Source organism: Talpa occidentalis, unplaced genomic scaffold (assembly GCF_014898055.3).
Source record: "Talpa occidentalis isolate TD23 unplaced genomic scaffold, MPIMG_talOcc4v2.1 talOcc4.15, whole genome shotgun sequence".
NCBI lineage: Eukaryota > Metazoa > Chordata > Mammalia > Eulipotyphla > Talpidae > Talpa > Talpa occidentalis.
Window position 1 is genome coordinate 82137812 of NW_023601543.1, and position 27245 is coordinate 82165056.

General features: G+C 47.3%; 2 protein-coding genes across 3 annotated transcripts in view; one reads left to right on the forward strand and one right to left on the reverse strand.

Moving 5' to 3' along the window:
• The window catches only part of BMX (BMX non-receptor tyrosine kinase), a 41548-nt gene extending 22188 nt beyond the window's left edge, over nucleotides 1–19360 (reverse strand). Inside the window, exons 1-7 of the mRNA XM_037512677.1 lie at nucleotides 19227–19360; nucleotides 12043–12189; nucleotides 10555–10659; nucleotides 8571–8652; nucleotides 3781–3900; nucleotides 1481–1545; nucleotides 988–1160 (exon numbers count right to left, since the gene is read on the reverse strand). Coding sequence (XP_037368574.1) covers nucleotides 988–1160; nucleotides 1481–1545; nucleotides 3781–3900; nucleotides 8571–8652; nucleotides 10555–10659; nucleotides 12043–12189; nucleotides 19227–19229 — 695 coding nt within the window. The 5' untranslated portion in view covers nucleotides 19230–19360. The remainder of the gene's footprint in view (nucleotides 1–987; nucleotides 1161–1480; nucleotides 1546–3780; nucleotides 3901–8570; nucleotides 8653–10554; nucleotides 10660–12042; nucleotides 12190–19226) is intronic.
• A 6851-nt stretch (nucleotides 19361–26211) lies between these two features.
• Nucleotides 26212–27245, forward strand: part of PIR (pirin) — a 60871-nt gene continuing 59837 nt past the window's right edge. Inside the window, exon 1 of one of the 2 annotated variants that reach the window (XM_037512680.2) lies at nucleotides 26212–26244. The gene's annotated coding sequence lies outside the window, so the exon portion shown is untranslated. Of the gene's footprint in view, nucleotides 26245–26315; nucleotides 26426–27245 lie in introns of those variants that run through there. The other variant, XM_037512679.2, reaches the window with a different exon arrangement.

The window sequence follows — 27245 nt, forward strand, 5'->3', positions numbered from 1 at the left end:
GTCTGGGCTGCAGCAAGTAAATGCAAGTCCTGCTTTTCCCCTTCCCCCACCGCAGGCAGGCAGCAGGAGTCATGAGCTCGGCTAGGAAAGTGGTGTCCTCACACCGAAAACAATGGCAAGAGAACACGTCCATGTTTTCCGTTTCCTTGTGGCCCTGTGGCTGTGTGGTTGGCAGCGTGGGGCATCTGCTTTAGGTAAAAATGATGAGGATGGAAAGAATAAAATGAGAGGATACGGGAGAAAAACAAAGAAGAGACATGCAGGGTGCATGCACCACGGGGAAAGGCCGGCGATGATGCCCCGAAGGACGCCGACAGCTGGGTGAGCAGATGGCAGGCAGTGGATGGCATGGTGGGGGGAAGGGTGAGGCAGAGCAGTCACCCAAAGCCTCACCCAAACTTTCTTTGTGATTATCTTGTGTTTCAACCCTGTATTCGTGGTATCAAGTGTGGGGCCGGCTTGGTATCAGACACCAGAGGGAGACAGAATTTAGGTCATTTCCAGCCTGGCTTTGGGTAGCGTGTTTGGGCTTTAACAGATGGGAAGACAAATCGTGTCAGGAGAGACGAGTGTGTCCTGAGGAGGCGGCACGGCCTGGCTTGAGAGGTCCCTTGTCATCCGCCCAGTCACGCGCAAGCACATGACAGAAGTAAATCCCCTGTAAACACCTTCACAGAGGGCCTGTTGGAGGGGTTGGGTGTTGTGCAATGTGGAGCTATTTGCCGGGAGAGGGAAGAAAGAGCAGGGAATGGAAATGCTGCCGTCTTTGTGAGGTCTGCACACAGGGTCATGGAAATGGAAAGCGCACACTCCTCAGTCCCGGTGGGAACCTGCCTCCCTAGGGTTCTGGGTCAAACACTGGACGTCATCTTAGAGGACAGGCCCTGTCTCAGCCCGGCTGACGTGGACAGCGTGGGGGGCTGAGCTCCTGGCCAGGGGGATGAATGGACCGTCGTGCTGCGCAGCCACAGCAGAAGCGGGGGTTACCTTCTCGGCTTCGTTGGGTGGCAGCCGTCGGGGCAGACCTCTCTCAGGCCGTGCTGCGTGTGCGCGGGGCGCTGCGAGCCACTGCCTGTCTGCGCTTCTCTGTAGTCGGGCAGAGTGGAGCTCGAAGACGGTTCATCCACTTTGCAGAAAGGAACAGCTCGAGGAAACGTCAGCTTTGGAGGACAAGAGATTTGGCTACGTCACAGCGATGCACAGATTCATGCACCGCTGGCGACCGCAGCTCGTTTGTTGGTGACTAGTTATGTGCCCACGGCTCAGAAACGGACCGCGTTATTAAGTGTCAAAACATAAAAAGGTAAAATGGTTCTCATGGGACTTTCTCGTGGGAGGCCGTGCGAGCCGGCGGTGACAGCCCACGCTTCTGCCCCTCGGCGGCGCGCACGGAACGCGGCTTGTAAGGCCTCGTCTTGGGTCTGGCAACTCCTCCCTCATGTGTAATCTCAGGATGAAAAGCCCATAGCTACGAACTCACCCCCGGCTCCGGCAAGGGCAGAGGGCTGTTCTCCCCGTCCTTCCTGGCAACGTGCAGATTAGTGTCTGAAAAGGAAAAGCAGATGACAAAGCCCCGGTGTTATGCAGCACAAGCAGGGACTCGTTTATGTGAGCAACTCTCCAGCTTCAGTGAATTTCAATACGATCTCTGGGGTGAGTCTATTGTCTTCCAGTGTAACACCCAACCCAGACCCTGCTCCTCCAGTGTTGCTTCTCAACATCCTCCCACGGGTGGGTAAACTTTAAGCACCTCTAAAGGCTATGAAATATTCATTTCTACCTCATTTCCACCCAGTATTTGAGTCATATACGTAATCTGCAAAGTAGTTCCTACGACCCTTATCCAATTCCTCTTTCACTGGCTCATACAAGACACTTAGAAATAACTGATGAACGTGCAAACACTTCTATTGCATGTTTTATTTTCGAGTCTTACGATCCTTGTTGATTTTTCTTTCCACCTGCCCATGAAGAGGGATGTTCCAGCTGTGCACGTGAAGCCTTGACATGCCTGAGAAGTACAGTGGCTGTGCTTTACGGCAAAGGTGGCAACATTTCTGACAGTGCTGAGGGGGCTTGAATAACTACGCGTGCTCCCCAGTCACAGAATGAAACTGCCCCAGACAAACTAGGGTATGCGATCCACTTACTCATAGGTCGTGGGCCCTGGGAAAGGAATGGTCCAGAGCATTTTGGAGGTAGAACAGCAAAGCCTCATGGTGACTGAGCCCCCGGGTTGCCTGCAGCTCAGTCCCGGAGGCCAAGGGAGCCGGTGATACTTGAGCAGATGGGCCAGATAGGTCCTCATGAGCTGTAACTCCTGAGTTCTGCGATCTTGCGCAGAGGCTGGCAAAGAGCCCGTGGCACCCAGAAAACAAGGCAGGTACCATCCAGTGCCCAGGACAATATTCCCAAGGCAAGGTTCTCCCTGACTTCTCTCCTGCCCCTTCCCAAGGAGTAGGGCCAGGTCAGAGCTGGAATCTGGCCTTGTGGGTAACGATGCAGACACAGACAGAATAATGGGAAATGAGTGATGCTGTGAGGAGGCATTCAGGCCCCTGCAGTGGAGGGATGGCGCGCTCACACAGGAGCCTGCTCCCTTCACAGGAGCGCTGTCATTCGTAAGTCTAGAGTGTCATCTCACTGTGATTAAGAAATTGTCGTTGTGTAGTTAGCTGAGAAGGAAAACACAGTGAATATGTAGTCATCGATTTTGTTGGAAGACGACCAGTTGTCGCCATGAGGGTGATTGTGGGGTGTCAATGCTATTAAGGAGTGAATTTGGGGTGATTATGATTGTGCGGTGTCAGTGCTGCTAAGGAGTGAATTTGTATAACGTTTCGTGCCCTGTGGGTTTTAGAGCTCAAGAAGTGTCTTCATGTAGCTGATCTCACTCAATTTTTTAAAGTCGTGGACTCCAAGCATATTTGGTCCAGGCTGATCAAACCATTACTAAGATAAGTCTCCCTTTCCATTTATGGACAACTTTATGATCTTCAGCAGTGATAAGTCTTTAAGATATCTAAGGCAGCCTCATGTGACAATGCTGGCGATGGCAGGGGTGCCAAAGGGCACAAGCTGTAAACAACCTCGTTTATTTCCCCTCCATTATCCCTACAAAGCTGCCCAGGGGGCTTTCTTCTCTCTCCCTAGATGAAGGATCAGGCAGGTTTTCCTGCAGGTATAACTCTGGATAGCAATGATTGCACATTAAGCAAAGCCTTCACTACCTCCCTTGATGTTACTATGAAATCAACCTATATGTACAAAATGGCCACCTCCTTTACATATACCTTTTAAAACTTGGCTAGCCTTCCTTTTGGTATATGTGGTGATTAAAGTGTTACTTAAATCTTAGCCTTCAGCATAATTTTCAAATAACGTTTTTTTTTTTTTTTTTTAGTTTCTGTTTTCAGTTTATGAGCCACGGTGATAAGGTCACCACATTTTACCTATTTAGACTTTATCTTAAACCAGGAAGAATTGTAGTGAGAAATAAATAGCTCCTGGCTGGATTCATGATTCCAATTTAAAAAGTATTTCTCATGAACTGACAGACTGTAAGATGCTAACATTGTTCTTATTTTAATGCATGTGATTCCGTTGACACTGAAGTAGGACCTCATTTGCCAGCTCGCATCGTCAAGGCTAGATTCTCCAGGTGCCAACCAATCTGGCACACCCTGTTTGCCTGAACTGGTGAGCTGCTCTGGCAGCTAACAGATTTGCCTGATGGGGCACCACCCACCCCAGGGCCAGCCCAGCAGGGGGTGACATTACATGCTTCCCAGAGGGTACAGCCCGGGGCCGCTTTGCAGCTCTGCTGGCAGCACAGGAACTTCCCGTCCACGAAGAAGCCACTGTGGTACTTGATCAGCAGGTGCGGGTTGCCCCTGATCTCTGGGGAGTAGGCAGGAAGAAGACACGGCGTGAGCGATCATTGGCCCGAGAGAAGAGATACATTCAGTAGGGGCTGTTAGTGCAGAACAATGAAAATCTCACCTTGCCAGCAACCAGTGTCAGAGCAAATGGTTCCTAAAGGATGTTAGCCTTTCACTCAGAAGGTAAAAGCCAAAAAGAAAAGCCTAATCATGTATAGCATGAGAACAGTACAGTAACTGACATCGACCTAAAACAAGACTAATAGAAAACGCATATGCAGATTAGCTGGGTGTTAGGAGTTTAGAAGTTAGTGGGTTGTGGTGCTTGATGTTCTCTTGTGGCAGGAGGAGGTTGAAGGCTAGGACTGAATCTTAGGAGAAGAATAGATTTTATATTATATTAATTACATGTTATGTTATATTAAATACATATATAGTATATAGAATGTTATATATTAGTTTCTAATAACATACGCTTTCTCCCCCTGCATTTTAATTTGAAATATTTCAAACATACAGGAAAAGCTGCAAGGCTAGAACAATGAATGTCTGTACACCCTGTGTCCAGATTCACCAATTTTAACTGCTTGCCACATTTATTCTACTTCTTTCTCTCTCTGTAATACATACTATTACTTAAATGTTTTATCATTATTATATTTTGCTTAACTGTTTGAAAGTTGCAGATATTGTGACCTAAATTATGTCATCCATAAATACTTCGGCGCATAATTTGTGGTAACAAAGACAGTGCCTTCATAAGACAATAATGAAATTCAGGGAATTTACCACTGATACAATTTAATTACTTAATATAGATTTCATATTCAATTTTTTTCTAATTGTTCCAATAACATCATTCATAGTCATTCCTCATTTTCTGATCAAGGATCCAATCCAAAGTCACACATGGCATTTTGTTATCTAGTTTTCCTCCAACCTTTCTCATCTCTTCTTCTTTTTTTTTTTTTGAAGATTTATTTATTTATTTATACAAGCACTGGGTACAGTCAGAAGTGCGGGAGGGTGAGAGAATTCACCAGAGCCAGAGCGGGGAGCAGAACAGGCAGAAGGACCGAAGTACACTGCTGAGGGGAGCAGCGGGTGGCAGGAGAGGTCTGCGCGCCATGTGGGATCCTCCTCCAGTGGTCGGGGAGCAGCCGGGGATCGAACCGGAGCCGCAGAGGCCGCGGGCAGCTTCACAACCCAGTGCTCAACCGCTGTGCCACCGGGGAGGTCCCTCTTCTTCTTTTTTTTTTAAAGATTTATTTATTTATGCCTATAAGAACTGGGGTATAGGGCAGAGATGCAGGGGTTGAGAGGATTCACCAGAGAGAGAGAGTGGGGGAGCAGAACAGGCGGATCTACTGAAATACACTGCTGAGGTGTGCAGCGGGGAGACAGAGAGGTCTGCTGCGTCTTTCATGTCTTCAAGCTGAGGAATGAATGGTTTATGGGATGACTTATCTAGGAAGATGGGATTGGGGCAATTTTTTTAAAAAGCCATGGGATTTGGGCAATGTTTAATCCAAAGAAATGAAATACCAATATTGCATGTGATACTGTGTCTACACCAAATACAGCGGTGAGACCTACAAAGTATAAGTAGAGAATACTTCAAAAAGAATCTTTAGGTGGGGTGGGCTGGCTCTATATGGGGTGTCAACTCTTTCCTTCTGGATTTTCACCTTTAGGGTGCCTTACTTTGATCCCAGGAGAATTCTGCTCCTCACAGCCCTGGCTCAGGAAGTGTATGGAGACAATAGCACTCACTTTCCTGGGTCCCCGGGAGGATGCGAGATAAGATATGTAAAGCACCTTGCAAAGGCTCTGGCCCACAGCAGGCGTGCAGTGACAGTGGCTTGACTTCCCTCAGGATAACTGGGCTCAGGCTAGCTAGAAACGCTGGCAATTGAAAAGGATACTACACATTCACGGGCTTTAATGGGGGATTGTTACAGAACTCACAAAATGAGTTCAGATTACAAAACACCACTTTCTGATTTTGGTCCCAAATGGCCACTGTAACTCCTGAAGCACAGTGCTTGCTTTCCTGCCCTCTAAGCTCTGCTACATGGGCTTAGTTTTCCGGGTAACTAATTCTTTTCCAACCAAAAGTCTACGTTGCAATACTCCCACCATGTATCAGAGGCAAGAAGTGGAACTCGTATGTTAGTATGTGTTTGGACTTCGCGTTTGAGTCTCCCCTGTCCCCCGACCCCCCACCTAGATCATGTCATTTCCTCTACTCAACAACTTTGGGGGAGCTATCATTGTCACCATGGCTGACAGAGTTAGGTAAACTGAGGTGCAGGGAGGTGGCCTAGCTGGCTCAAGTTCACAGATCTACTAAATAGTGTATCTGAGATCAGCCCCAAGATTCTTCTACTCCATTCCAGTGCACAGATGCCAGCTTCCCTGCAAAGCCCATTTTAGTTTTCATTTTTAGAAAAAAAGGGACCTTCTCTCCACATCTGGTCAGCTGAATTCAGAGCCATGGTAGCTGATACTCCTTCAGTTCCCACTGAATCAGCACAAACCTCCCAAGTGTTGGTTACCATCTGGAAAATTCTACGCGTGCGATGTCAACTTCATTTTATAATTCCTGAGTCAAATAATAGACATGAAAAGGGGGGGGGTCACTATACCCAGTGAGATTTTATAGAGGAGAGAATTCAAGTGAGGGAAACTTTGTTTCTGCTCAACGAGACAAGAGCAGAAAGTTTCTAAGAAAGCCCAGCGACTTTCTGAGAGACTGTGATGGTGGCAGAGCAGCAAGCATGGAGGACCCAGGTCCCCGCTGACTTATTTTGCTACTGCAGTACCCCCAGACTGCCTACTTCTGGACTCGTTACTACCTGAGAGGAACAAAGTACTCATTTCATCAACTGTTTGGGGGCTGCTTACCTGCACCCCCAACCATTACTGAAGGACACAAATCACTTCCTATGTAGGCGGCAGCCCAAGTGATAGGGTCTCCCCTAGTTTTAGGAGGGGCTAAACGATTCACTTTCGCTTTTCGCTGTTCTTATGTTCCGTCTTCACACGAGCTGCCCTGGCCCCACCTGAACCTGCCTTCCATACAGAGTTCCCGAAGGACACATGAAGGATAATACCCGCACCTGGCCGGTGTCCACATAGACATGCCCTTGAGAAATCCGCCAAAGGACACTGATGGCAAAGTCCTATATCAGGGCTCCGCCTGGACGCCCCAATATAGCCCCAGAAATTCACGTTTGTCTGTAGGACACTTCAACATGTTTGGACTCATTCATTTGTGGCCCACGACGGCGCTAGGAGACAGGAAGTGCGCCCGCCCCTCTCTGCTCAGGAGCTGGGACTGTCGAGGGTTTCATCAGATGACACAGCAAGGAACATAAAAATATTTATCTCTGTTGACTTGGGGGCAGGTTTGTCCCACTCTAAGGACGCCCTTCTCACTGGGACAAACTGATGATGGCTGGAGGGAGGCTGCTGTCCGGCCCGGCCTGTTGACTGGCCTGCAGGACAGCTGGCTAATCCTTTCGTGCAAGGGAAGAGGAGGCCCTGCACGTGGAAAGGGTGTATTTGCACCCAAGTGGAGTAGGTGGCTGTCAAGGGTGCAACAAAAAGTGTGCTGACTAAGAACCTTCATCGAAAGTTTAAATAAAATCTGGCCCCATCTGGGAGTGTCATGTCTGAGATTAGATCTGTCAAAGATGGTCCTCAGACTGTTACCCACCTTTAAAATAAAAAGACATGGCCTCCCTGGTGGCACAACGGGTTAAGATGCAACCTATGAGGCTAACCCGCAGCCTCTGCACTAGTTCGATCCCCCGCCAGGGAGCTACCCACATGGCGCGGCAGACCTCTCCTGACTCGCCCGCTGCTCCCCTCAGCAGTATGTTTCAGTCACTCTGCCTGTTCTGTTCCCCACTCTGTCTCTGGTGAATCCACTCACCTCCTGCAACTCTGGCCTGTACCCCCGTTCTTGGATGCATAAATAAATAAATCTTAAAAAAAAAAAAAAGACTGTGGGAGGAAGCACCATGGTGCCAGATTACTAACGACCTCTTACCAAAGGGGGTTCCCAGGATGGCGTCACTGAAGAAAGCCTTCACTAGAGCCCCAGTTCTGCCTAGCAGTTGTAACGGACAGGGGACAAAGTTGGGCTTGGATAACCGAATTACATATTCTCCAGGACTAGGCAGGTGAGACTGGCCAGGTCCCTTTACTGCCACATGGCTGACCACAGACAATTCTGGCCCTTTCCACAGGTTGTACAGAGGGTTGCATTAAAAAAATGTTTTACAAGTTCTTGGCACAGTAGCTGGCAAAGCGAGTATTAGTCAGAACTTTCTGTAAACATCCAAAGGCCGAAGCCACAGGACCTGTCACTGCCCCACGAGGACCTCGACTTTGCCCCGGGAGAGGCTAACGCAGGGGGAGACGAGCAGGTGGATGGCTTCCCAGAGGCTGCTGGGAAAGCACAATAGCTGGCTCTGTGCCAGGTGGGAGGGGAACTTGGTCCAGGAATTTGATCCTTACCTGTTTTTGCTGTCACAATGACGATGCAAAATGAGCATGAGCAAGCAGTCTCCGCGGTGGGTAGGCAAATCAGCAGATTTTCTCGACACAGTGCGTTCTTTTTCTGCCACCAAGTCTCAAAAGACACCATCGATAACTCCCCTATATGATTTTTAAAATTACCTTTTTGTAATGCTTTCAACCACTGACTTCGGCTCTCTTCATTTGACGCGTAGACGTAGAGAAGCCCATCTTTGTAGACAATCTGGAAAGGCCAAGATTTGGTGCATGGAGATATAATTGCATCATCGCGCCACTGCAGATTTTCTGTTAATCAAATGAAATGCTGACTTTGCTCACATACTACTTGTTAGCTCTGGAATTAGATGAAAACATCTAGCTATTTTTATCCTCTGCCTCTCCATTTGTTTTATCCCAGAAACCTCTACACCTCGGAAAATGGCAGGGGCGATGCTTCTGACAGCAGGAATATTGTGTCAGCCAGGATGCCCAGGGTCATGGAGACTCAGAAGATTTAAAAATGTTAAGCTGCACAGTTCTCTTAAGAATCCATCTACCTGGTACCTGACTCGCTTTCCATCCCTTTGGAAAATGTCTCTCCGTTTGTTCTATTCTTAACACTAACTCTGTTCTTTAAAGATGGGGTGACCTTGTCTTTTGTTATGCATCCGTGCCAATTTCCATACAGTCTGATCATTGTAGAGTTCATGCTTATATTGAGTAAAAATGTGACTTCGCTTTACCTTTTTCCCTTCAGTCATGCCCCACCCTGCAAACCCCTGGCAAAAGTTGTTTTTTTGGTTTTTTTTTTTTTTTCCCCAGTAGCTTCTTTGGAGAGTCTGACCTGCCTAACGAGATTGCAAGCTTCTGGAACATAAGTCATTTTCTATTCCTTAAAACATTTATGTAAGCATTTGAAGATGACAATGTCTTCCCCAGATCCTTCTCTTTTTTTTATTCTGTCCTATGGATAAATAATTAAGACCATTTATTGAAGACCTACTAGTTGCTGGCCTCTTGCCTAGATACTTTAATAATCTAATCTTACTTCAACTCTGACAAATATATGACTACACCCATTTTGGAAATGAAACAAACTTGGAGAGAGTTTTTTGGCTCTGGTTACACAAAGATAAGCAGCGGGGCTAGGATCTCTGTGGGGCTCAGAAACTGTGTTCATTTGAGTCCCCTGTGCCTCTGTGATATGACTCAGAGGCATCTCCTCTTGCTAATGCTCCTGTTTCTCCCAAATGGGTGATGTTCTTGCTACAAGTGGCAAGTATGGATTCTTCATCAACTGGATTATTGAATTTTATTTTGGGGCTCAGTTCCCTCAAACTTGCACTGGGTAGTCTGACCTTCTGAAGGACCATCTGCCTTTAGATCGGGAAGATAAGTGTTCACGGTGTCATCAAAGTCAGGCATGAATACGATTGATCCACTCCCTGGGGGTATGGTAGGCACTGTCTCCATTGAGTTCCATTGTTTAAAACACTTTAGAGTAAAACAAAAATCCTTGGCATGCTATGCAAAGGCTGTCGTGATGGGCACCTGCCCACCTTTCCTGCCTCATCTCTTTCATCCTTTCACGGCGTTACTTCAGTCTCAAGGATGCTCAGAGCAGCCTGCGCAACCTCACCCACCAGCGCCTTGCCAGCTGCTGTTCTTTGGTGTCATTGTCCTTCCTGGTTTTGCTGGACTAAGCTCTATTTGTCCTTCCCAATCTGTGTGTCACCTCCAGGAGAAAATCTCCTTGACCTTTTGGGGTGAGGAATGTAGCTTCTGCTACATGGGGGCCATAATGTACTCTGCTAACCCATATCTTCACTCTCACCCTCACTGTGGCATAAAGACCTGGAAACACTTTGGGGACAGGATGGCATTTTATTCCTTGCAGTGGGGCACCTACCTTGGAGGACATTAGGCATCCACAGCCATGCTTGGTGAGAGAGATGGTCAGACACCAAGGCAGGTCAGACCCTGCTGGATTACATGCTCTCTGCCTTCCTTTCACACAGCGAAGGCAGATTGGTGGATGGAATTTTAGCAGACTGCCCGATTCCCAAAGTTCCAAGCGTTGACACTGTCTATCCCAGATAGATTGAAAGAAGAGCAAGTCATCCAATGGAACTTCCTCCCCCCATACCTGAAATGGATACTGTCTCTCCACAGGGGTCTGCTCCTCGAGATTTACTTTCTCCACACATCTGATTTTCTTAATCTCGATCATTCCTTTTCTGCTGCCTCTTTTCTGAATGAAAAAGCAAACATAAGCTGCTTCATGGGATGCACACTGCTGCGCGAAGGGAAACACAAGTTAAGGTTGTGCTGGGGAGGGAGCTGAGGAGATGGGACAGGCATGGGAGAATCACTTCAATTATTCCTTAATAGTCAAAATCCACTGACAACAGAATGTATTTTTTGGGGTGGATGTAAGCTCATATACTCCTCCAAAAGCAAGGATTTAAGCAGCAGTTAATAATTTTTCTGACCATCTTGAAATACATATTTTAAAGATTTATTTATTTATGCATACAAGGACTGGGGTACAGGCCAGAGGTGTGGGGGGGAGGTGAGAAGATTCACCAGAGACAGAGTGGGGAGCGGAACAGGCAGATCTACTGAAATACACTGATGAGGGGAGCAGTGGACCAGACAGGAGAGGTCTGCTGCACCATGTGGGTAGCTCCCTGGCCGAGGAAGGAACTCATGCTGCAGTGGCTGCCAAAAGCTTCATAGTGCTAAGACTTAACCCCTTGCGCCACCAGGGAGACCCCTTGAAATATATTTTAAAGCCCCCGCCATGTAGTTAATCTACTCAGGAGAATCACATTTTATCTCCTTGAAGCGTCTTCATTGCGGCTCCATTCAGTGGCAGTATTCCTACTGTGCTAGGGTTCTCCCTGGGACAGAGAACTGTCTTATTTCCAGCACTGTGTTAAGATAAGTTTTCTCATCTTCAGCATTGTTTGGAGTCAGATAATTAGCTGCGGTGGGGTGTGCTGTGCATTTGTAGGATGTTTAACAGCCTCCCTGAGCTCTGCCCAGAAGCTGCCAGTTTCATCCCCCCCTGCATGAATGATCACAAACAAAAATGTCCCCAGCCGTTACCAAATGATCCCGGGGAGCAGAATCACCCTCAGGTGACAACCACTGTTTGAAAGTAACAATTTGCCTTAGTAAAAAGGGAACCAATATTTTTAAAATCTTTTATCTTTTCTGAGGTTACATTGGTTTATAGCATTGTACAAGTTCCAGGCGTGCAGCTTCATACCCTCACGGGTCTGCACTACCCTGTGCTCATCACCAGAAGTTCCACCCACCACCCTACAATGACCCGCCTTACCCCTATTACCCTCACCCACTCCCACCCCCTCTGGTGACCATTATTCTGTTGTCAAAGTCTAAGAGTTTGTTTTTGTTTGGTTTGGTTTTGTTCCTTTGCTTTGGTTTTTTTTTTTATCTTTATCTTGAATTAATTATACCTGGGTTAAGAAAAGACAATGGCAAGACAAACGCGAGTTGATCTTTACTGTGCAAGGTAAGAAATCTGACACCATTTCATTATAATCAAGCACTTTGTGAAGACTTGGGAAAATAAGTAGTAGGGAAACAATGGAACATGGAGCCTCACCATTTTGTCATATTCGTAGTAGGAGAGGTTCGTTTTGGTCAAGACAAAAAGTCGCTCTTTGTAATTACTTGGTGACATTTTCTTCTTTTGCTGTGACCTTTTCAGAAGAAGTTCTTCTAGAATGGATTTTGTATTCATGTTGTCGTCCTAAACAAAATAAAATAATGAAAATGAGTACGTGCAGCATCGAGCTGGGTTCTTTTAGCTTTCATAATTTTAATTCAAATAGTTCTCATTCAGAGATAATATAAATAATGGTTTTTTTAATGAGACAGATTTAGGATTATAGAGGAAAGTCTAGCTAAGCAGTTTCTTAAATACACTCTTTTCTATTGCCTGGCTTTAACCTATAAATATGTTGATTTTTATAGCATTTTATGTATTTATCTCCCTCTCTAGTTCATACATTCACCAAAGCACCTTATCAATAGTCTACTTATTCTTTCTCATTCTATAGGAATTTGTTAAGATGAATTGGATATGATCAAAATTTAAAAAATTCCAACTCCAGACAACTCACCAAGTATAAAATTTCTCTCTATTAATGCAGCCAGTTGTTTGACCAAATTAGCCAAACTACTGAAACTCATACCCGTGTAAATGACACCCACCTCCCCGATCACAGTAAGATCTTTAACGTAAGGGACATGGGTACAATATTCAAGATTTCTGAGGCTAGAACATTTTTAAAAATTGCTGTCAAAAGAGAATTGAAAATCATTGGTGCTAATAAACTGAAAACACTCTTGCTTTTCCTCCCAGCACTGTGTAAAACATTAAAACCTAAAGTGTTTCTGGAAAATAAGTACAATAATTTTCTGGTTCTACTAAGATTGCTTTAACCCTCGGTCTGCTAAGGAAAAGAAGGAATGTTAAGCAGTAAGTCACAAGAGACAGACATTTCTATGTTCTTCTTTGCTTTGCGAAATCACATAATTATTTGTAGTCAGATATTCAATAATAACTATCTTTCTCTGCTTATTGATAATCTGAAGGCAACTTACTTTACTCACCTTATCTTGATCAAACCGGTGTATTGGTGGGTCCTTAACTTTGACTCTTAAGCTCTAAGCAAAAGTTACCGTTCTGAGGCACCATCACTCACAGTCGCTCTGGCTCTGCCAGGGTCGTGCATTAAGAAGAAATTATTTGCATCCTATATATTCACTCTCCATCAGGAAGCAGCCAATACAGGCATTGTTCTGTCTGGATGGAGATGGATGCCAAGTGACCCTGCCCAGTCACCAGCGGGCACTTGTCACTGACCCACGTCTGATGGGCCCACTATGGCAGGGAAATGGGAAGGAAGGGAGACTAAGAGACAGCCTGGCATCGAATTAAACCTCCACAGGCCCAGCCAGCTCTCCTCCTGACATGGACCACACTACTCTAGAAAGGGGGAATCAAGAAAAATAACCTCTGGGGCCTCCCTGGTTGGCACAAGGGGTTGAGCACAGCTCTGTGAAGCTATCTGCAGCCTCTGCAGCATGAGTTCGAGCCCCTGCCGGCCAGGGAGCTACCCACATGGCACAGCAGACCTCTCCTGTGTCTCCCACTGATCCCCTCAGCAGTGTATTTCAGTCAGTCTTCCTGTTCTGCTCCCTACTCTGTCTCTGGTGAATCCTCTCACCCACACCCTGCGTACCTCTGGCCTGTACCCATTTCTTGTATGCATAAGTGAATACATCTTTAGAAAGAAAAGAAAAGGAAAACAACTTCTATTATTTACTTTCATAGGTCAGGAGACTATGAATCCTTCAAATGTTCTCTAAGGGCATCGTTTGATTTATAGGCACGAGTAGTAGAAGTCTTTTTTTTTTTTTTTTTTTTTTTGTGGGACCCTCGCCAGTGGCCAGAGATCGAACTGGTGCTGCAGAGGCTGCGGGCAGCCTCTCAACCCAGCGCTCAACTGCTGCGTCACCAGGGGAGGCCCGTAGTAGAAGTCTTATCCACTAAATATACTAAAGTCTTGGTCACATTCTGCTTTCAATATTGTTTCATCTGGGGAAAAAGTGTATCATTCTTTTGCAAAAGTAAAATGGGTTTCTTTGAGCACAGTGGGGACCATTTGTCAGAGTCACTGGTTTCCTCGCCCTGGACTCAAAGCCAGGGCAGAGATAAGGGTGTGAGGAACTCGTTGGACATGTCTGCCTTTTACCTTTGCCTCTGTTATAAAACTCTACAATACACCCATTCTGATAAGATTATTTTGTACATCTCAAGTCTACAGCTAGGGAAGTATTTCTTTGAAGATATATTGAAACTAAGGAGTTCCTACATTTTATGAGTTGAAGTACCCTTTGGGGGAGCCATCCCACACTGGATATAGTTGCAGGATACTTGTTCCCTGAACATTTCTACATTTAAAACATGAACTGACCAAGCGAAAAGAGAAAATTCTTGTCAAATTTCTTTTCTAGCCACAGCTGAAACAATACTCCTCACAGCAGAGCACTAGCCAAATACACCTAGTTTGTTGAATAGAGAGTTTACCGCTCAAATTTTCTTCAGCTGCTGAACCTATTTGTAACACTAAGAACAGTGTCTTAAAAGTGCAAATCCCATTGTCTAAGGCCATTCCCAGCACTGCATAGCGACACACATGTTTTTCTTTGTAAAACGTTCACATGCATCACATTAAAGACGGTTTAGGGGAATTTCAGCTAAATAATTCAGATGGTGAGTCACAGAAACCACTGACAAGTGAAATTCACAAAGTTGCTTCTGTATATTGAAAGGGAAAAAAATACTGACTAGAAAAGAAGGGGCCAAGTCTGAACGCATCAAATCTCCAAAGGCTTAGACATGTGGTATCTGAAAGCTGTGACCATTTTGGTGAACATACCTCTTGATTTTTTTCAGATGTCTACATGTACGAGTTTATTTCCACAAAAATGAGTTCACACACTGTGCTATGGGCGCGTCACCTGTTGTTCTTATGTAACAACCAGCTGAAGCCACGGGCCTTGGGAGTCCTTCAAAGTCCCACTCCCTAAGCCCAACTGCTGAGCTTCCTAACAAACTTGTAGAACCCCATGTTGATGATTCACATTTTGGTCACCCCCATTTCAGTTACTTGTACACCAACACCCACTTCCTGCTCAGGTTTGGACCTGCCTGTCTCCTTCTATTTGCTTCTGCCCCTTCCCTGCACTTCTCTCTTCTAGGTTAGCCTAGATTCTAAATGGAGGCATTTCTATCGTCTGTGTTAATAGAGAAGGCGATCTTCGGTATGAGTCATTTTTAGGAATACAATGTTTTCTTCCTTGTATTAGGACAATGGTCAACTGTTAACCCCAAGTTCTGCCCAAAGACTAGCAAACTTGGCTCTGTCCACCCTTCCTTAAGGGAAATGCAGTTGGGAAGGCAAAGAAAAAACCTTTCAAAAGAAAATGAGATTCTAAACCTAGTCAGCATTAACTAGAAATCTATTTCCATAGAGGAGTTGGTGGGATTTGGCTGACCACTCCCGATACCACCTACATAGAATAGACACATCAATTTGCTTACCAAATAGCCCAGGGTGCTCATTTCCATAAGCAAGAAAGAGATTAATGTGCAAGAGAGGAAAAAAAAAATACACCCTGGCAGAAGTCAATATAGTGTTTTTTATAAGGGAGCCAAGAGCTGTGATGCAGCCTGTAACATACATAATGCGTGCGTGTGGGACGGGCAGGGCTTGCAATCGTCCTGGTTATTTAGGGTGGATGAGGAAGCAGCGTTACCAGAGCACAGAGTTCAACTCCGCGGGTCTGCTCGCACCCTGGATTTTGAGCCTCCAGTGTGCCTGCCATTGAGTGGCTGGTTCTAGAAATCAACATCAGCTCTGCACTGCCCTGAGTGACAATGAAGGGTCTGGAGAGGGGTTTCCTAACAAAAGAACATGTGCCTTTCTCTGTGGCGTGGTAGACCAGGAAGGTTTGCACCAGCTGTGGCGCCCCGGCCGAGCCCCTTCCCGGCAATCCGCGGCGGCTTGCAGATCTGTGGAGGGGACAGGGAACGGCTCTTTCGCTTTCTGTGACAAATGAGAAACCTGCGCAGCATCACACACCCGCCACACCGAGGCATGACTCAAACAGGAAAGGGTGAAAGAAGAACAAGTCGAGTGAGAGCAGAGTTCATTCTTTCTGCTCCACAAGACCCCAGGAAGGAACAGTTGTTTTCCTTGAGATAACCAGACAGAGCTCATGGAGGGGAGAACATAAAAATTGGACCTTGGGACCTAGTTAACATTAAAGGAGGCTTTGCCATGTGCCAGGTTCTGTTAAAGGTCCTGAAAAATATGGGTTTGCCAATTGGTCCCAACCACCCTATGGGGTAGGTCGTGACACCTCCATCCTACGGGGTAAGTTGCAACGACAGGGCAGAATGCAACCTCATTCCTGGCTAAGAGCTGACGAAACAGCGACGGATAAGCAAGCGGCCTAGGCCACACGGCAGCGTGGGAGAGCCAGGTGAGGACTTGAATCCGGGCACTCTGTGCCCCAGCCCATACTCTTGAGCGATGTCAGAGAAGAACAGCCAGCTCTGTACCCCCCACATCGGAAAAGCTACATGTAGGAAGGCGCCGGCTGCTATCAAAGTTGGTAGGGACCTCAGAAACCAGCACCCAGATGCACCATTCAGCCCCAGCAGCCCACGTGACTTAGCCATGACCCCCAAAGTTGTGACCTAAGACACACAGCCCAGGTTTCTGGTGTCCTGCTTAGGGTGCTGTCCATGCCCTCATGGCAATAAGCGGATTATAGGAGAACTATGTGTCCAGTGGACATGCGACAGCTGGGGCTCAGCGTGTGGCCTGGTGGTGCTCGGCAGAGCTTTGCATCTTGCCGCACCCAGGCAAGGGAACGTCCCTGGAAATGTCAGGAAGGTGGAACCTATAAATACTCTTTCAGCAGGACGCCCCCAAGGCAGTGCTAAGTAGCAAAATTCTAGTGCACCTTTTGAAAATAGGTAAGAACGTTCAACGTCCCAAATTGGTAGGTGTTCTGCCGGTGCACAGGGGAGCAGGGGCAGGAAGGAAGGGAGAAAGATCTGCATGCTGAGGTGGGCTCGGGGAGAGCTCTCTCAAGCAAGAACAGTCCCGGGCTGGCTCAGGATGGTGCCTTCTGGCTTTAGACTTAAGAATCATGAGATGATTTTCGTACCCTTTTACAGGATAGCCTCTCTTATGGGATGTGTCATTTAGCTCACGATTTTGATAGGTGTCAAGACATTTACATGACACACGTTGTGTGGAAGGCAGCAGAGGGAGGACAGTGTGAAGGACAAGTGTGGACTGAGGGGTGGGAGTTCTGAGAGGAGAAAATGGAGGCCCCCTGGGGCAAATTTGATCTTCAAATAGGTGCCCAAGGCCAGACCTGCTTATTTTCCTGCTGAATAACTGAACCCAACCGGATGGTAAATTCAACAGGAACAATGTTTCACTCAGAATCAGGTAAAGTGGTTCAAAAATATGCGTTAAGATGCTGACCAAGGATGCACGCCAGTGCCAGCTGACCAAGGACGCACGCCAGTGCCATAGCACCTGATAAGTCTCTTCACGTGAAGCAGGCGAGAGACAGCTGCAGCTGACCCTGCCATTATGTGGACAGAACTCCTTTAACCTGACACCCAGATCTGGAAGATTCTACCTTAATTGTTCCAAAGTGAATTTACGGAAAGTTGGCACTTTGGGAAGGCTGTTTTGGCACAGAGGAGGCGAGAACCCCAGAGCCATTCCTGTTGGAGCTAAAACTTGCTTGGGTGTGAAATTCATCTTCAGTGCTCATCGAGCCTTTTCTAAACTCTTCTGCCCCCTCCCTTTGCCATAGACACCTTACCTAGGAAAAAAGCAACGAGTGATAAATCCGCCTCTTAATATCTCTTGTGGAATTAGATTAATACGTGAGGCTGCTGAACTGATACAGGTTGGTGTGGGCGAAGCCTCTTGCCTTCCAATCCCTGTTCTCTCTGTGTGCAACCTGGCATGTTACTTAACAGCCAAACCTCAGCTTCCCCATCTGTAAAGGAGTAAAACAGAGGGTGGTGAGGAGGCCAGGAAAATGGCAGTTCCCTGCCGAGCACCAACTGGATGTTCCAGAAACCTGCGCCTGCAACCCTCATTACTCTGTAGGCAAAGTTAAAAAAAATAAATAAAAATAAAAAACAAAATTTGGAAAAAAAAAAAGAGAGCCACGGCAACATTTAAAAACTGAAGACAACAATGACCCTCAGTGATCAAATTTCACTCCTCACCCCCATGTCCCCCAAGTCCTGTGAAAGGAGATAACGGGAGGTAAGGCTCCATATAGTCTCTCATCAGCACATCCCTGGTGCTCAGGTCCGTTACCAGCTTTCAGTCCTGGGACTGGTGACCTGAAAATCAAGCTTGAACCAGTCCCTTATTGCGTGTCTTTGTGCCACCAGATTACAGACAGTTTGATGCCTGAATGTGGGGGTCCCTGGACCGGCAGCATCAGCATCACCCAGGAGCTCGTTAGGAATGCACAGTCTCAGGCCCCACCCCAGGCCGAGAGCCCAGTATCTGCATCTTAGTGAGATCCACAGGTGATCCCTGTGCACAAGAGTTTCAAAAGTGCTGACCTGGACCTCATTATAACCTACTACCTTCCACAGTCCAGAACTTTCCAAATGATATGGGTATGGGGGCAACTGTGTGGTTCAACCCCTCTCCTCTTTCTATCTCCATCTAGAATACCCCCAAGACTCTGATTTTGGGACACTCCAGGAACCTAAGAACAAATATTTTAGCTAAAAGGACATCCTAAAAATGCAGATAAAGAAAAGAAGATGTAACCAGTATTTCTTTGTCTTTTTGGAAGCAGTTATGAAGCCAATAGGAAAAGTGACAGCAGGGCAGCACCTCAAGAATAGCATGGAGGAAATGACACAAACTAGACAGAGCCGGGGTGGTGGACACACAATCTGATGGCGTCCTGGAAGGAGAGTTTGAACTAGGAGTGAATTTACAGTGAAACCATAGCAGGCCCCCAAATCACATGGTCCCTTCCAAAGTCCCTGCAGGAGGCCCCAGCAATAACACATTCGTAATTTTGTGGGGGTTTTTGTTGTTGTTAAAGTGAGTACCCCACATTTTGTAAGTTTCAGATTCCACAAGACCTGATCCCAACCCATCTTCCTGTCGGCTATAAGGACGGTAGCCACCTGCCACTTACACGCACCATTTTGGCCTGTTCCGTTGTCGGGGTCCCCTTGCGAGGTTGCTCTTGCAGAAACACAGGCCCAGCTGTTTTTCTTGCAGCAGCAGCAAATTGGCTCACATTTTCCCGGCGCCTGGGTCAGAAATGGCCGCATTACTCAGTGCCCCCTAAACCTTTATTGTCCTGCAAGGCCTTACACAATCCCACAGGAAACCACGCTCAACACTTAGCCAACACTTGTTGATCTGATTGAACGCAACCAAAAAGGAGACAAAAGCACATTTCACAAAGGTTCCAAGTTTGATAATTACAGCTCCTGCCTTTCCCAGGCAGCTCCCGGGTCCGTGTGATAACGCTGCCTTTGTTTATAGAGCTCTGCGCTGGAAAGGACGAGAAAAAAGCTCTGCAAAACCCTACATCTGATGCTGACTTCTCACACACGAGCCAGGAAACCATGAGGTAACGCCAAAGGGCTCAGAGAATAAGCAACGAAAACTTCAACTCAACACTTAGACAAAGGGAGGCCCGGGGATAGAAGGGAGGGAAAAGCAGTTAATTGGACAGAAAAAGAACACCTTTCCACAGCTTACATTATCAAGAAATGCAGAGAAGGAACAGAGCTGGATTTTGCTGATGTGTGACAGCCCAAGATCCCAATGAGAAGGCACGGTGTCACTTGATGTCAGGTAACAGCGCCACCGCGGCCTTCACTCAGTCTACCTTTTCCGCCTCTCACCCGGGCTGGACATATGTCAAACAATCTCATGGCTTGTGTTCGACTCTTCTATGTACAGCCAAGAAAAGAAACCACCCTTCTGGCAGCATCGGCAGCCTGTATTAATTAGAAAGAGTTGGCCACTTTCGCTTACTGACGAATCTCTCCGGTGGGTCGAAATCTTGTGTTGGCGGAGGAGAGCGCAACTGACTTTCTAAGAAGCGGCCTTTTGATTTGACATAGGATTAACATCATTTCTGTTTACTCATCCAGTCAAGGCTTATGGAGCACCTCCCCAGGCCGAAGCCGCCCCTCTGTTAGGGGGGCTGGAAAAGACTGGTGTACAAAACCTTTTACAGAGATGCTTTCAGTATTTGCATTTGAAACAATCTGGGGAAGGGCAGAGTCCTTCAGAAGAATTCCAATGAGGGGAGATTACACCCTGATAGCAGATGAGTCACTGATCGATTTCAAATCTCTCTCCACCCTCTAGGAATAAAGTAGGAGTCACTTGAGACATTGAGGGTGCAGAAGAGTAACAGTGGTTCAGCAACTTGGCCAAATAAATTAATTCTATCCACTGTGTCTATATGGTAGCAGAGCAGAAGATTAGTTCTAGAAGAAAAAGTATACTTAGGGGTGGGGAGGGTAGAAGCGGTATAGACCTGCAAACATCTGGTCACAGTCTCTTGGGATTCCCATCCCTTCTTGGGGGTTGAACCACACAAGGGCAGCTGATCTCCTCTAAGTCAAAATCACAGATTGGTTTATTTAATTTACTCTATTCATTGTCATCCTCGGCTACTTCTCCTGGACCTTTCTTTGACTCTGTATTTTCCGGGTCTTAGTTGAATTTTAACTCGTTATGTCAACCTGCTATTTGATTATGTGATTTAATTCGCTGGAATTAGAATCGGTGTTGTCACCTCTAGCCAGTGAGACCCTTAGGAATTTTCTCTAAAGCTTGTTCATGCCAGCCTTGGGCAGGCAAGCAGCCTGTGTAGGGAGGCAACATGGGGTCATGTCACTCCAGAATGTAAACAAGCTTGTTCACTTGGGAGCAGTGATGCTTCCACTTTTAGACTGAGGAAGAATCTGACTGGATACGTTGTGTATGGGGGAGGGGACAGAAGAGAGCTGACTTCTGACTGATTTCTTTAAACAGCATCTATATGCTTAGGAGGCCAAATTTCAATCAGACCCTCTCCCTTGAATTTCAGGCTTGTAATTGATTGTTGACTGTGCCTCTCTAGCTGGAATATGTAATAAACATGTCCACCATAACAAGCCCAAAACTCCCCAGGGGTTCTTCTTCCTTCCCAGGGGCATCTCTCCATCCCCGCCTTATCCTTGCTAGTGCCCAATAAGCTTCTGGAGGCTGGGGTCCGGGGTGAGCAGCCTATACTCACTGGCATCAGACATGAATGGCTCAGCTCTCGTGAGGATGTGGGCGGGCTAGACCTCAGGCCAAAGGTAGCACAAACCACCTTGTTCTTTATGAAGAGGCTGGGTGAGTGGGAATGGTGGGGGACCTGACAAGTTTACTGAGACTTGGGAAATTGTTTCATAATCTGTTGGCACTCAATCCATTTTACTCCCATTATTTTAGTTAAAGATAAGGATTTGGGGTATAGGTTGGCAAACTATGACCACCACCGTTTTGGTGAATCACTTGATCGCGACAGTTGTGCCTGCTTATTTATATGTGGTGTGTGGCTGCTTTTGCCTCACACTGGTACAGCTGGGTCGTTTTGACTGAGACTGAATGTCTGCAAAGCCTCCAATATTTACTATCTACCCTTCACAGAATGCATTTGCCAGCTCATACTCTACAATAATCCTGCCAGCGTGGAATTTAGTTCAACCGCTCAGTTCAGCAGATGTCCGCTGGCTTGCACTGTATATAAGGAGCCAGAATCGGAAGCAAAGAAAACAAGCAAAGAAGGTACCTTTATAGAATCCCTCCAAAATCAAAGTTTTTTATTTTGTCAAAATTTTATTATGAAAATCATCAACGGGAAAGTTAAAACAATTGTATGGTGAGCACCCGGATACCCTCAGCTAGTTCCTACGATTATTTGTTACTATAATTGCTTTGTCATTCATCTAGCGCTTTATCCATTTCTCTAGCCATCCATCAATCTACCCTGGTGGTGTTACTACAACTACTGCTGTGTTTGTTAATTTTTGGTGCCTTCAGAGTGAGTTGCAGATATCAGGACACTATATCCCATAAACACCTCAGTGTACGTAACAGTAACTAGACTTAAAGTCGAACAAGCCTTTTCTTTTAACTCCAATACAGTGATCTTGAAAGCAACCTTCACTTAGACCGGAAGACCCAACCTCTACAAAAGCTGAAGACTGAGAACGGTTAACAGGGTAGCAGGCTGCTCTTTTCTGGCACTGACCCCTCAAACTTCCCCCAGTCCCCGTCCCAGGGGAAACAGAGAGAGGGACATAGTTGTGAGTTTTATGCAAGAGTGGATCACAAGCAGCATCTGGGTGAGGACCCCCGTTGATGGAACAGGCCAGGTCTGTGCAGATTGCTCAGTCAGTGGGGATGGAACTGGGAGTCATGTAAACCCATCTTTTCTGGCTATATTTAGATATCCTCACCCACCGGCCCCCCTCATAAAGTAATGCTTATCAAGTAAGTAGTCCCTGACTCGGAGCCAATTGATGTCCTGGATTCAGCGGCTGAATCCCTAATATGGAATATTCTAGATATATCTGTCATTTCATGAAAAGCACCTACAGTGTCCTGGGAGGCAAGTTACGAAAACCTGAGCAATCGGCAAGAAAGAATTTTTTGAGTTGGCGACTCGAACAAAAATGCAAATGATGAAATATATAAGATGTCTATATATTTCAAAAAATGTAACTTTGAGAAGAAAGTCACTAAGTCATAAAGAAGAGGAAACTGAAGATTTTGAGTAAAAAAGGAAAAAAAGGCCAAGTAAAATATGTCAATAAAGTGGGTGTCTGTAAAGATAATTATGGTGTTATTTGGACTCATTTAGGGAAGAAGCTCTTCATGGCCATCTTAGTGTGGAATTTTCCTTACATTTCCCATGATTCAGATGATCGATGGCGTGTCTACACACTCACAATCCAGTTTTCTGTTGGACATCTCCATCTGGATGGCAAGTAACAGTGTGAAAAGTGCTTACGGCTCCACGTGCCAGCTCATATTTCTCATGCCAGCAGTGGATCCCGGTATGGCAACACATTACATGCCCCATATTTCATTTCTAAAAGTTCTCCCACCTTTCTTTTTCCTCCTTTGAGGCCGGCAAATAGAATTCCCTGCCTCGCCCAGACAATGCACACCCTTGAACTTAGCTTCTCCCTGCCCCCCCTTCTGGAAGACAAGAAGGCAGGTCAGCTCTCGCTCAATTCCTGCTATAGTTTCAGAAGCGGAGGGGATTCTGAGCCCCAGGAGAATCTTTGAAAGGCTTTTAGACTGAAAACATCCCCCAAAGTATAGGAATCTGTATAGAAATGAGCAAAAATGTGCAGCAAAGCCATTCTCTCTGTTTTTATTATTATTATTATGATGATGATGATGATGATGAAGTTGCCCTTGTAATGCTACTGGAAACAGAGGTGCCTTTCAGAACCCCTGACTAGGGAGTTACTGCTATGGCCAGCAGGACACGTTTCCTTTCTCGAATCAAATTTAATAATTGTCAGTTTTGCTGGATGGCTGGTTGCCTGGGAGGGAACATTTAAATGGACGCAGCCATGCTCTGAAAGGAAAGATGTATAAGAATTTTTCGTTGGCCCAGAGAACTTTGAAAACCCACCCCTTCTCTCCTCTTACATAAAAGCATCTGTTCCAGTTATCTTTTTTTTTTTTTTTCCAGAAAACAAACTACCAGGAAACTGAGTCGCTTAAAACAACCATTTTTTATTTGCTCACAATTCGGTGGGTCAGGAAGTCGGGAAGGAGTGGTTGGGTGTTCACATCTTATCCGGGAGGCCTGGCTAGGGGACTCACTTGCAAGAGGGTTTCTTTGTCTCCATTTCTGGTGCCTGAGGGTCCTTGGCCTCAGGCTCTTTCTGTACAAGTCTCCTTCTCTCAAGCTCTCTCCTCCATGTGGCCTAGGCACTCCCCAGATGGGTGGTCTTGGGGTCACAGCTGGCTTTCAAGAGGCAGGAAGCAGAAGCTGCCAGGCCATTTCAGAGCCACGCCCAGAATTGGCACAGTGTCACTTCCCCGTGTTGCGTTGGTCAAGGTAGCTGCAAGCCCAGCCTAGACGCAAGAGGAAGAGAAGTGAGCTCCATTTTGGAGCAGGGGTGTCAAGGCCACACCACAGGAGAAGCCTGTGTGGGAGATGCTGTTGTTGGCATCAGCCTCGGAAAATAGAATCTGCTGAAGAACGCTGAACCATGATGCAGCTCGCCACATGCAGACGTGATGATGGCCACACCGAACATGTCACCCAGGCCCCAGAGGATAGACAGGAAAAGTTTCCCAGAGGGAGAGACAGGGAAACCAAGAGCTGGAAGGAGAATGTGGATAAGTCAGATCAGGGACAGAAGAAGTTCCAGGCCCAGGCCCAGGAAACCAACCAGAGGGAGAAAGCACATTCCAGGGTCTGAAGTTCTTATGTTGGAAAGAAAAGGTGTGTGTGTGTGCTTGAATTGGCATGTTGAGGGTGAAGAGGGGTTAAACACACCATGAGACTTTCTCTGCAGGACAATGAAGGTTTGAGGCAGTTGTCACTCCATCTTCATCTGACCCAGAGAACCCCGGCCTGTGGCAGGCCTGAAGGTGGCTGTAGAGGTGGATGGTGGCCGTGAAAACAGGAAGGACTGGATGGATTTAGGAGATAGTTGGAGCAGAACCCACAGGATTTCAAGGTGGAAGAGTTGGGGCGAGGATGTGGGAGAGGCTCGTATTTCCTGGCTTAGGCAATTGGCTGAGCATTAAACTTTCCGGCAGGGATTGCAGAAGCATTAGCTAAGGGTTGTGAACTGCCAGGCGGCGAGCCCACGTTGCTATTGTATTTGGAGGCAGCTGCAGAAACAAGTGTAAGGATGATGACAAACCCACAATCGCTTGTTATTTCATGGAGCTTTGAAAGATCTAGTCTAGAATCATCTGAGTAAGGCGGGGATACACGAGGACCCAGGGGAAAGGTCTTGCTCTTCTAGAGTAGATGGGGTGCAAACCTGGTTGGCAGCCACATCTGGGCTACAATTTACTTTTTACAACCAGAGAGCTTTGCAGGGGTTTTAGATCTTTAAGTGGTTGAAATAAAAACTCAAAGGAAGACTAATATTTTGTGGTGAGAATGAGATGAAACTCAAACTTTAGTATCACCCAATTGAGGTTTTATGGACACGGCCACGCCTATTTATTTACTTTTCTCTGGGGGTTTTTGCTGCTGTAAAGGCCAGATGGCACAGTCTCGGAGAAATGAGGCCTGCACAATGCAGAATATCTACTGTTTGGCCCTCTCTGGTTTGCAGACCCCTGTTTCAGAGACGCCACTTCCCTTTCCTTTCCCCAAAACTACACAATAAGCTTCACAGTGTTTGGAGAACAGAAACCTGCAGCAAGGGCTGTAGTCCTAGTGAAGAATCTGAGCAGTGAACCAAAGTGCCCACTGTCTTCTGTAAGTCCGTCTCCCTGGGAAAACTCCCTAATGCCCCCGACCCCCAAATTTTAAGTGGCAACAGCAGGTAGCTTATTTATGTAACCAGCAATTGCATAGTGTTTAGGGCGCGCCAGGCTCCCGGAATTCTCACTACGACCTTGGGGATCCTACCATCAGCAGCATCCCTGTTTTAATGTGGAGGGACCAGCGGCACAGGGAGGCTGAGCCTCCTGCCCAGTCACACAGCAGTGCAACAGGCAAGCCCACTCCTGTTCAAAAAAGGCGGGCTTCCCAGGGCGTCGAGTTAGGACCCTCGCCCAGATCAGAGCCCGAGTTTGGCCCCCATACCCTCCTCAGGGTTCAGTGAGCCCCCAAATATCGGGGCGCGCAGAGGTCCAAAGGCAGCAGAGTGGGCGGGGGAGGGCGAGCCAGAAAACACGACCGAAGCGTCCCTAGAAGAGTGTCGCCCCGCCCAGGGCCAGGAGACCCAGAGATTCCCAGCCCGCTCCCCGCGGCGCCGGTGGAGAAACGCTGAGTCACAGTGAGGCAGCACGACGCGCGCCCCCGCCGACTGCGCGCCCCCCGCGCCTCCCAGCGGGCCCGCCCCCCTCGCCGGCCCCGCCCACCCCGCGGCCTCGCGCCCGCCCCTGGGCGACCCCCCTCCCGCCGCCGCGACGCCAGCTGCGCCGGGCCCTCGCCGGCCAGCGGCCTCCCGGTGAGTACCCGGCAGCCCCGTGGGGGGGCGGGGCGGGGCGGGACGAGGTTGGGGGGGGAGATCGGGGAGGATCCCGCCTTCCCGGCTGCACGCGACTCCTGGGGAGGGGACCAGGGATGCTTAAATAATACTCTGCACGCGAGTCAACCGTGGAAGTGGCTCGACTTCTGCAAGCACGCTGGTAAGTACCTCAGCACTGTTCGCGTGTGTAGAGTTGTAGGCTTCTGGAAGGACCCAGAAATAGGCCAGGTGTGGGTCCCGTACTTTCCATTTGCTTCTGCACAGCTGATGACAGTTCTGGACAGCCCCGAGGATGAAGCGAGTTTGTGCGCGCCACAGCCCAGCACCCAGTAACTATATTGATACCTGCCCTGGTAGGGCCTTTCGGGCTGGGCCCAGACTCACTGCTGGGCACTGGCATCGGGCCCCCCTGAGTTAACAGCATGTAGCATGCTCTGGGCCGGCACTGCTCTCTGAGGTAGGCGCTGTCATTACCTCTGTTTTACAGAGGGGAAAACCTGGGAACAGAGATGCTTAGCATGTGGTCACGCAGCTCAGGGCACACAGCTGCTTGCTAGGTGGTGAAGCCAGATGCAAACCCAAGTTGCCTGGCTCGAGTCTCTGCTTCTGGCTAAAACATCTCTTGGTTTGAGTAGGAATCTTTGAAGAATGGATTCTATTTCACTTAAAGAAGAGCTGCAGGAATGGGGGGCACTGTCTGCAAGCATTTGAAGTGCAAAGGGGTTGGTTATACTCCCCTGCAATATTCCACTGAATAGAACTTAGACCTGCAAAGAAGAGGCACTTTTGAATAATCTACCCAGGGCATAGATGGGTCCTGTAATACAGCATGCATTGTTAAGGGCATCTATTCCAGAAGTTTCCTGGGCCCTCTAGACTTCATGAGAAAGCCCTGAACTTCGGAGATAGGTGGGGCTGAATTTGATGACCCTCTAAGATCCCTTTCAATGCCAACGTCTTCTGTGTATTGTGGTGAGAGT